Source organism: Miniopterus schreibersii (genome assembly GCF_964146895.1).
Source record: "Miniopterus schreibersii genome assembly, chromosome: 14".
Classification (NCBI taxonomy): Eukaryota; Metazoa; Chordata; class Mammalia; order Chiroptera; family Miniopteridae; genus Miniopterus; species Miniopterus schreibersii.
In genome coordinates, this window is record NC_138114.1 from 50,769,815 (window position 1) to 50,779,154 (window position 9,340).

Here is a 9,340-nt window from a genome sequence, read left to right on the forward strand (position 1 = left end):
CCCAAAAGCATCGTTACTGTGGTCTTGATCGTCCTAAACTTCCTAACACTCAGCTCTAAACTGGGGCTGAGAAAGTGCCCACCCCCGGAGACAAGCCCTGCAGGTGGCTTCCCCGCTGAGTGAAACCATCCAGCCTCCTGATGAGTCAGACACCGGTGAGGACCCAGCCCGCACAGCCCCTTCTCACTGAGCCACCTCCCACCCAGGGGGCAGCCTGTGTCCTGCCTTTGCCTCTTGGGACACAGAAATGTCTCTCTAAGGCGCATGGCTTGGTGAAACTGTGGATGTCAATAATACGGACCTGTCCATCTGATCGGAGCTGCATTGTTTCATAGCTCTAGCACCATGAAACTAAAACAAAACCCTGTTGAAGTCTGGATTCCTCTCACAGCTTTCTGACTGCAACTGTCCAAGCAATACCACTCCAGTGACACAAAGCAGTGGACATACATACAACTCTGGGGCAGGGGGCAAGGAAGACCCCTTGGAGGGGTAATTTAACCCAAGACAGGAAGAATAAGGTGCTGTGCCAACACACTCACCCCAACACTGCTCAGTGCACCCCCAACATGCTCCCCTCGCTCACCCTGACACACCTGGCTATCCTGTCTCTCTAAACTCTTGAGGCTTCATTGTTTGTTCATTTCCTCTCCAGAAATCCTCAGGACGGGGTGCCTCCTGTGCCCTCCCAGTGGGGACTTGCTGGCCCTCAGAAACCCGTGAAGATACCCAACCACAGTACCCAGAGTCCAAGGGACTAGGGGGGCAGGCAGGCCACATACCAGAGACACAGAGCCCTGCAATAACCTGGGCCTGGGGCAAGCCGAAGGCAGAAGCCACAGATGCTGCAGCCATGAGGCATAAGGAAGACTCTGGACATAGAAGCTTTAACACACTTTATGTGCGAGCCATCAGCACTGGTCACAGCTGTGTCTCACTTCTCCAGGAAGACTTCCCACTCAGTTCTGCTCAGCTCGGGCCAGACCCAGCGACAGTCATGAAAAATGAGAGCATTAAGCCCTGGCTGGTATGGCTCAGTGGATAGAGCATTGGTCAGCACACCAAAGGATGGTGGGTTCAATTCCTAATCAAGGGCATGTACCTGGGTTGCAGGTTCCATCCCCAGCACCAGTTGGGGCGGGTATGGGAGGCAACCAATGGATGCATCTCTCTCATATTGATGTTTCCCTCTCTCTCTCTCTCCTCACTCCCTTCCACTCTTCAGAAAAAATATCCTCGGATGAGGGTAACAACAACAAACACTTAAAAAAAGAAAAGAAAGAGGAATCATGCTAAATAAAAGAATCTTCATGTATTTAAAAAATAAGATTTAGAACATTATGCCCTGTTACAATACATCCCAAGTCTCCAGCCAGGCTGAACAGAGGAAAGGATGGTGGCAGCCTCCCCGGGCAAGGGCAGAGCGGGCTGGCTCAGACCCTGGACCCCTGTAGCTGCGCCTGGGGGTCCTGCAGAGCGATGAGTCGGTCAGCTTCCCTCCAGCCAGACAGCAGAGCCCCGTGTGTGGTTGAGTAAAACGTCCGATGTGTGGCTTCTCCTGCAAACAGTATCTGGAGCTGCAGAGAAGGGTGAGATTAGAAAGGGGTGCTGGGGTCAAGCTGCAAACCATATGCCTTCCACTTTGAGGTACAGAGCTGATGGTGATGGTGAGCTTTGTTCTTCACCTAATCCCACACCCTAATGTGGCCACAAAATAAAGACAGGTGCTGCTCATGGAAACCGGCCCCAAACAGCCAACTCCCAGTGCCTTCCCGCCCAGGGGCCACATCATACCTGGGCCTTCCCTCTGTCCACAGGGAGGGGCTGAGCCAGCAGGTCAATGTCGTCCCCGGTGCTGCCCACGGCCACGTAACTATAGGAGCCCCTGGAGTACGGGGCGCTACGCCAACGAGATCTCAGCACGCTCTTGGGCGCAGGAAGCTGTGGATTCCCTGAACCACAGAGATGCCACATGTGAACTCAGGACTCCTGCTACCACATCTGCAATTGGGCCTTCATTTTCAAGACTGAACAGTTTAAAATGAAAGAAACTAGCCAACAAGGAGCACAAGGTAGAGCCGTGGCCGTGGGCGGTCAGTACCTGTCGCCCGGCGAAGCATGCGGGTCAGAGACAGAAGCACCTCCTCATCCGACAGCGTCTCCATGAACTCGGACTCGAGTCCAGCGATGAACCCACAGAGGACATGCGAAGACCTACATGAAGAACACACCGCTGAGACAACCCATGTTGGGCCCAGCCCTACGCCTGTCGCAGAGTCTCTTAGCGAGGACCCAGGCACCATACAGGGAGCCAACAGCATCCACACAGTGTCCCCCAGGGGGCTTTCCTCGGGTCAGGGTGCTGCAAGTGTGGGCCACAAGCTCCTGGGGGTCCTTCTGTCACACTGGACGGTGCCTGCTGTGCCCATGTGTGAGATCAGCAGTGGGGACACTGCTGACCCTGAGCAGCACTGAGGCCACGATGGCCCGTACGAGCAGCGTTCCCCTCCACACACAAGGGGCAAAAGAAATGTATGTCTGGTCCACACAACTTAGCCCTTCAAGTGTGGGTCTATAATCCCACAACTTATAAGGATGTTTTATTCAATTATTGAGTCGGGTTTAAGTACTGCCTCCCAAATATAGACACCTCCAGGTTTCCAACTTCTGTAACCTACGAGGCCCGCCTTCCTGACAATTTCAGCAAATACTTTCTTGCTGACTGAACATGCCTTCTGTCCACCAGCACATTCTGGGCCCCAGGGACGCTGACAAGCTGCACACAGTGGGCGCTCATCTGTCCCGCAAGGTGTCTGTCTATCATCAGTGCTTTAGGGTGCCCTCAGAATCCCCACCATTAAATCCTCCAGACACCTCACAGTGAATAGACACACTGCTGGATCCTAGACCAAAACGAGGCCGAGGAACCAGCCACTCTCAGCACTCAGGCCTGAGAAATGGGGAGTGTACATACTCGAAGGCAGGCAGGACCAAAAAACCAATCAGCTTCTTGACCCAGGCGTCATGCAGCGGGGTAGTGTCGTCCTCCAAGGGGGAAGTGTCCTCCCATACCACTTGGATGTGCTGGCAGCCCGGCTCCCAGAAGGGCTCCTCAAACTCCAGAAAGATCTTATTGTTGGTCCCAAAGCCTAGTTTCCTGATCGCTTCTGCCTTCTCAGCTGGCAGTGGCGGCTCGAAGAAGGTGTCCAGACGTTCTTTAAGAAAACCTGGAATTCATAATTGGACTTGACTTACACCATATAAACCTCCTAAACTGGAATCAACAACCACAGGAACCCACCCTGACCCCATCAGAGGAGTCAGAGAGAGGCCTCCCAACACACTGTGCCCACTCAGAACCCATGAGAGGCTGGTCATCAGAACTCACAGCCTCAGGGGGCCAGGACTGAAGTGGAGGGACATGAAAGGCCCCATGGCCACCTGGTCAGGCAGGGACAGTTCACATGCCTCACCCCAAATGCTCTGTAAGGACGGAGTCTAGCGTCTGAACCTTCTGCCTCTCAACCCCTGCAAAGTACACTACTCAGGATCCGTGAGGAGAAGAGGTAAGAGGCACAGGCCTCATCAGGGGCTACATAAAAACTAATCTGCTGAATAAAACAATTTAGCCCAAAGTCAAACAAAAATGGGATGAAATATTCATAGCACAAGCCAATCCCTTAAGATGCACATAACTCACTAGCTATTCAGTGAGAAAAGTGTGTACAACCCCCAGGAAGCAAGGCATGGGGTGGTGAGGACCAGGAGGGGTCGTCACACCCTCCACAGCCATCCCCACCTTTCCAGATCTTCAACTCAGGTCCCCCTACTTCAATTTATCCTACAGACATTTCCGCACCAGAGTTCTTAAACGCACATGCAAACATCGCATGAAACAGAAAAAGTGAAAGCAACCTAAATTTCCATCCATACTAAGTAATATTAAGCAATGATACCTACATACAAGGAAATTCTATGTGGCTGTAAAGAACAAGTGTGACAGGGGACCTGGCTCCCTGTGACCAGTATGGACAGCCATAACAATGCTCCTACAGATCGCAGCATGGGCTCAGTAAGCACGGGCAACTATGAATAAACAAAGCCATTGGGGTAAAAGAAAAACAAAAAACTGATGGATAGTGTGTGCTGATGTGGAAACAATAGCAAAAAGATCTATTAAGCCAAAAAGGGGAGGGAGGGAGGGAGGGAGGGAGGGAGGGAGGGAGGGAGGGAGGGAGGGAGGGAGAGAGGGAGGGAGAGAGGGAGGGAGGGAGGGGCAAACGGAGCAGGAACAGCAGAACAAGATGGTAATATGTCCGTATGATTCCACCTGTGGGACACAGAGGAGACTTTTCATTTTACGTCAGCTCTGGCACCTGCTAGCTTTGTGAACTTGGGCAGTTAAGTAACTTATCTCTGTTGATATTTTTCAAACAGGGGATGGGGCCAGGTAATTCCTCAGGCTGCCTCGAAAGTAAATGAGACAATGTTGGCACAACTTGGATTTCGACCATCTCCACCTTTTATCAAATTGCCAATTCCTACTCAAAGCCTCCGTCGAAAGCATCAGCTCTAGGATTAAATAGATCATGTACCTGAGTCCTTCCTTGATGACTGCTGGGATGGAGTTGTGGGAGAGAGCCAGAGGCAAGGGCGCCTGGGACAGGGAAGGGAGGAAAACCTGCCTGGAATGTGACCTTACCTAAGGGCACGGTAAGGACCACGTGATGTGCTGGGAAGCAGCCTCCATCCTCACACTCCACCAACACTGGAAACGTCTCGCCAGGAGACCCAGCTTCTTTGAAGGACCCATTCCAGTGAATAGTCTTCACGGGCTTGTTAAAAATTATCACGTCCTGGGGCAAGGAGGCCACTATGCAGTTTGTGAGTCCTTGGTAGCCCCTGGGAGAGACAGGGTGTTGGCATTTAGAGGAATCGCCTGGAGGTAAGATGCTGGAAGAGCCTTCCAAGGAGCTGCAGCAGCTCTGGTCCCCACTCAAGGCTCAGCAGAGGAGGCTGGGAAGGGGGCAAAGAGGATATGGGGAGCCTTGTGCCAGGCTCCACCCTGTGGCTTCTGATCGCCCACAGGAATGTTAATACCTGCCTCCTGGTTAATGGGAGGAGTGAATGGGCAATGGACTCAAAGCTACCCAGGTAGTGAACGAGGGCCCGTCCTGTCTGCCCAGTGCTCTGGTTCTGAGCATTCAGTCACGAATGCCCTCCCCTGGGCAGAAGCCTGGAGGGAACACCTGGGAGAGCCCAGGGGGACAGTCCTGGGGATGTCTCACTAGTGTCTGGTGGGGGGACAGCCACCCTGCCACAGGGAAGGGCCCCTCACACAGTGCTTAGCACATAAGGGGCCTCGTAAACATGGGAGAAAAGAAGCACTGCAAGATGCATTTCCTTCTTTTAATCACTTTTTCTTGAAAATAATTATTTCCTTTTCTTTAAATGGGAAAAGCTAGGGAAACAAATGACCAACTTTCTAAAAAGAAATGACAAGCCCAGACAGCATGTCTCAGTGGTTGAGCATTGACCTATGATCCTGGAGATGCTGGTTCGATTCCTGGTCAGGGCAATTGCCCCGGTTGCAGTTGCAGTTGAGGGCTTGATCCCCAATAGGGGGTGTGCAGGAGGCAGCTGATCAATGACTCTCTCATCATGGATGTTTCTATCTCTCTCTCCCTCTCCCTTCTTTTCTCTGAAATCAATAAAGATATATTTTTAAAATAAAATAAAATAAAAAATAGATTACAAAAGGCCCCCTTGTCCCAACCACCACTCCTCTGCCTCCCAAAGTTCCACCTGAGGTACACAGAGGGGGCTTGGGGAATGTGGGGAGAGGCTGGCATGCGTTAAGGGGGCTTGGGGTGCATGGAGGGGGCTTGGGGAGTGTGGAGGGGGCCTAGGGTACATGGAAGACTGACTGGGTGGGTGCAGCATACACATACCCAGGAAAGGTACAGTCCAACCCAGGCAGCATGGTGTACTCCCCAAAGGGTGCAAGGGCCACCAGGTCCATGCTGTGGGTGCCACTCACACAGCACTCTAGGTTGAAGAAGTTATTCAGAATGGCCAGCTTGAGCTTCTGGGTCTCCTCAGCCTCGGTCCAGCCGGCCACGCGCTGTCGGATCTCCTTCTTGAGGTACTCCCCAACACTGGGCGCGGGGGCCTCGGCCGCGTGCAGGAACTCCCGGGACTGGTCTATGAGGCTGTAGTACAGGCTGCCCATCTCAGCCACCAGCTCAAGGCTCACACGTCCCCCGGAGCTGGTGTAGGACACGGAGGGCAGGTCCACGTGGCCTTCTGTCTCCATCAGCTGGTTCTCCTCTGACAACGCCTTCTCCCCCAACAGCCCGTGTTTGGCAGCCAGCTGGAAGACTGGGTTGCCCTGGGAGGGCCCATGGATCCAGTGAGCACCTATCTCCACCACACCACCTGGGAGGGGACAGAGATGCCACCTTGAGGTCCTGTCCCCACAAAGGTGACCCTTGAACCCTTCTTCTGAATCACAGCCAGCTCTGCCCTTCCCAAATAGGCTGTGAACACCAGCCCGAGGACCACAGGTCCCCGAGGACCACAGTCCCTCCCCGAAGGGCCTGGTCAGACCTACCTGAAGGCAGCTGCCTGGGGACACTGGAGGGGGCCCGGGAGCCACCAGGCCGCAGCGGCGCAGGCAGGTCACCTTCCCGCAGGGGAGGCCCTGCCAGCTGCGGGCAGCTGCGTTTCCGGGGCCGTGAACTTGGGGTGGTTAGCTGGGGCGTGGCGCGGGTTCACGCCGGGCCGAGCAGGGCTTCCGCGTCGGGTAACCCGGGCGCAGGCCGGGCCCGAGGCCGGGCGGCACCGGCTGGGAGCCGGGGAGGGGCCCCGGGAAGGGGTTCGGGGAGAGACCGTTACCGAAGCTGCGCTCCGAGCGGATGCGGCCCCCGGTGCGGGCCGTGGCCTCCAGGACCCGCAGGTGCCGGAAGGCCGGGTGGCGGCAGAGCCTCTGCGCCGCGCCCAGCCCCGCGATGCCGGCGCCCACCACCAGCACCCGCGGGCCGCCGCCCGCAGCCCCCTGGCTGCCGCCGCTCGACTCCATCGCGCCGTCCTGGGCAGTCCCCGCGTGCTCCCGCCGCTGCGAGGTGTGGGTGGTGCGGAGACCAGGCACCAGCTGCAGGCGGGGCGGCCAGGGGGCGGGGCGGTCGGGGGCGGGGCGGCCAGGGGGCGGGGCGGCCAGGGGGCGGGGCGGCCGGGGGCGGGGCGGCCAGGGGCGGGGCGGCCAGGGGGCGGGGGCGGCCAGGGGGCGGGGGCGGCCAGGGGGCGGGGCGGTCAGGGGGCGGGGCCTGTGGGGCGGGGCGGCCAGGGGGCGGGGCGGTCGGGGGCGGGGCGGTCGGGGGCGGGGCGGCCAGGGGGCGGGGCGGCCAGGGGGCGGGGGGCGGCCAGGGGGCGAGGCGGCCAGGGGGCGGGGCCTGTGGGGCGGGGCGGCCAGGGGGCGGAGCGGTCAGGGGGCGGGGCCTGGCCGGGCTGGAGGTGGAAGGGGGTCTAGGAATCTGAGTACTTTAGCCTGAGAATTAGGTACCTATTCGAATAATTAAATGTGCTGAGGACTCGACCCTGAGTAATGGACAAAAGCCCAGGTTCATGGAGGTCAGTAGGGGGAGGCAGAAAATAGACAATAAGTATATGACAGTTTTCTCCACTGAAATGTGAGTGCAAGGGATGTGCGCACTTCCAAAGAAGGGTATTGGGAGAGGTGCTGCCATGTGCCTGCAGCAGCCTGAAGATCCCTGCAGAATGCCCAGACTTCAGGCTGACCTGTCTCCCCACACTGAGCACTTTCTGTAGCTTATCACTCAGGCAATCAGACAGGTCAAGGAGCCCACGGCCCGACCACCAGTAAGGGTCCGCGGCAGTGACCCACAGGGGCGGAAGGTGGCTTGTGTGCTGCTCGCTGCAAGTTTTGCCGCTAGCTGGGCCGGTGGCCCTGGGCTTCTCACGTCCCACCCAGCACTCCTGCCTCCTCCGCAGGAGCTCGCTGACTACCTGGAAGTCACACTACATCGATGTCCTGCAGGGAAAGCGCCAGGGCTGGAGTTCAAGACCACCAGAACTTCTAGGGCTGGTCCCCCGAGGTGCACCTTGTGTCTGGAGAAGCCTACCCGACCGAGGCACATCACTGGGTGGGGGCAAAAGCAGCACAAAGTCCTGGGAGGAAACCCTAGGGTCTTGGCCGCGGTGACCTAGGAGACCTTTCAGAGGTGGGTCCAGGATCAGCAGCACCACCTTCTGGCTAAAGCACTGGGCCTAGGACCAGCTCTCCAAAAAGCTGACCACCTGTCCCCTGGCTTTTTCATTCAGCCTGACATCCCACAAGAAAGAAAGAGGTGCCAGCTGGAGATCCAGCAAAACTGCTGTCTGGAGTGCAGCCACCCTGGCCTTAGTGTCATCTGTTTGCAGAGGGGGGGGTCAGCCCTCCCTTTGGGGAAAACTTCATCCCTCACTGTCTGAAGCAGTGTCTGGTTGGGTGGGAGCTCCCTCCTCCTACAGGCCTGGGCCCTGTTCCCCCAAGGTTTAGCAAAGCTGAAGTCCAGGGTTGTCACTGGGCTGCTGTCAATGTGACCATCTAGGGACACTTCATCCAGCAGATTAAAGACTCTTTGGGTCCTGAGCTCTGCATACCTGGTCTCAGTCTCTCACAGGTATGCCCTGGGTGAATGCCCTGAAATCAACCTCCTGGTGGAGCCCACATGGCCCAGCCCACTGTCCCTGACTTGGCAGCACAATGCCACCTTGCACAGCCTATGGGGCTGTGAGGGTCACCTCTGTATGCTCATCCTGCAGTGAAAGAGGCCTGTTTGCCTAGGCCCTGGCTGCTCCAGGCAGATTGGGGGCTGGCACCCACCTTTCAATGGCAGTGTTGTCCTCAAGCCATTGGCTGGCTCTGTCTCCTTTGAAACTACCCTGTGTCATGTGTTTGGCTTTGATATCCCTTTACAGTTTGCCAGTGGCCACCCAGCAACTGGCCCTAGTCAAGGTATTGGATGATGCTCTGCCCCAGGCACCTGGTATCTCCCAGAATTGGGACAGCCTCCAAGATTTCAGGCTCTGTCTTTCTCACCTCCTCTGGGTCATCATCTCCTCTCCTTTTCCTATAAAGTTCAGGATAAGGGGTTACATAGGCCTGTTTAGAAAGTTCAAGATTCCACCCTGACCATTCCTGAGTGGGAACCCTGCCAAAACAGGGGCTGGAGGACTCCAGCTTCATTCTGGTTCAGCCCCCAGCTCTTCTTATTGATTGACACGATCCTACTCCAGGAAGGCAAGGACCACTTGGCTGAGTACCTGCTCAACCTGTCTC

General features: G+C 56.4%; 1 protein-coding gene across 1 annotated transcript; it reads right to left on the minus strand.

Annotated features, from left to right (window-relative positions):
- Positions 1–1,288: 1,288 nt before the first annotated feature.
- On the minus strand, positions 1,289–7,155 carry PAOX (polyamine oxidase). The gene is made up of 7 exons (XM_081158261.1): positions 6,898–7,155; positions 5,952–6,438; positions 4,703–4,902; positions 2,975–3,227; positions 2,102–2,214; positions 1,795–1,952; positions 1,289–1,577 (listed from the first exon to the last, which is right to left on the minus strand). Exons 1-7 carry the CDS (start codon positions 7,079–7,081, stop codon positions 1,434–1,436), a joined length of 1,539 nt encoding a protein of 512 aa, XP_081014387.1. The 5' UTR covers positions 7,082–7,155; the 3' UTR covers positions 1,289–1,433.
- Between the last annotated feature and the right edge of the window lie 2,185 nt (positions 7,156–9,340).

Bases quoted from the DNA above. Each gene is read 5' to 3' on its own strand.
- PAOX (XM_081158261.1), bottom strand. From the start codon at position 7,081: ATGGAGTCGAGCGGCGGCAGCCAGGGGGCTGCGGGCGGCGGCCCGCGG. The intron at 1,953-2,101 runs GTACTGACCGCC...TCTGTGGTTCAG, and splicing joins CATGCTTCGCCGGGCGACAG to GGAATCCACAGCTTCCTGCG. The intron at 1,578-1,794 runs GTATGATGTGGC...CCTTCTCTGCAG, and splicing joins TGGACAGAGGGAAGGCCCAG to CTCCAGATACTGTTTGCAGG.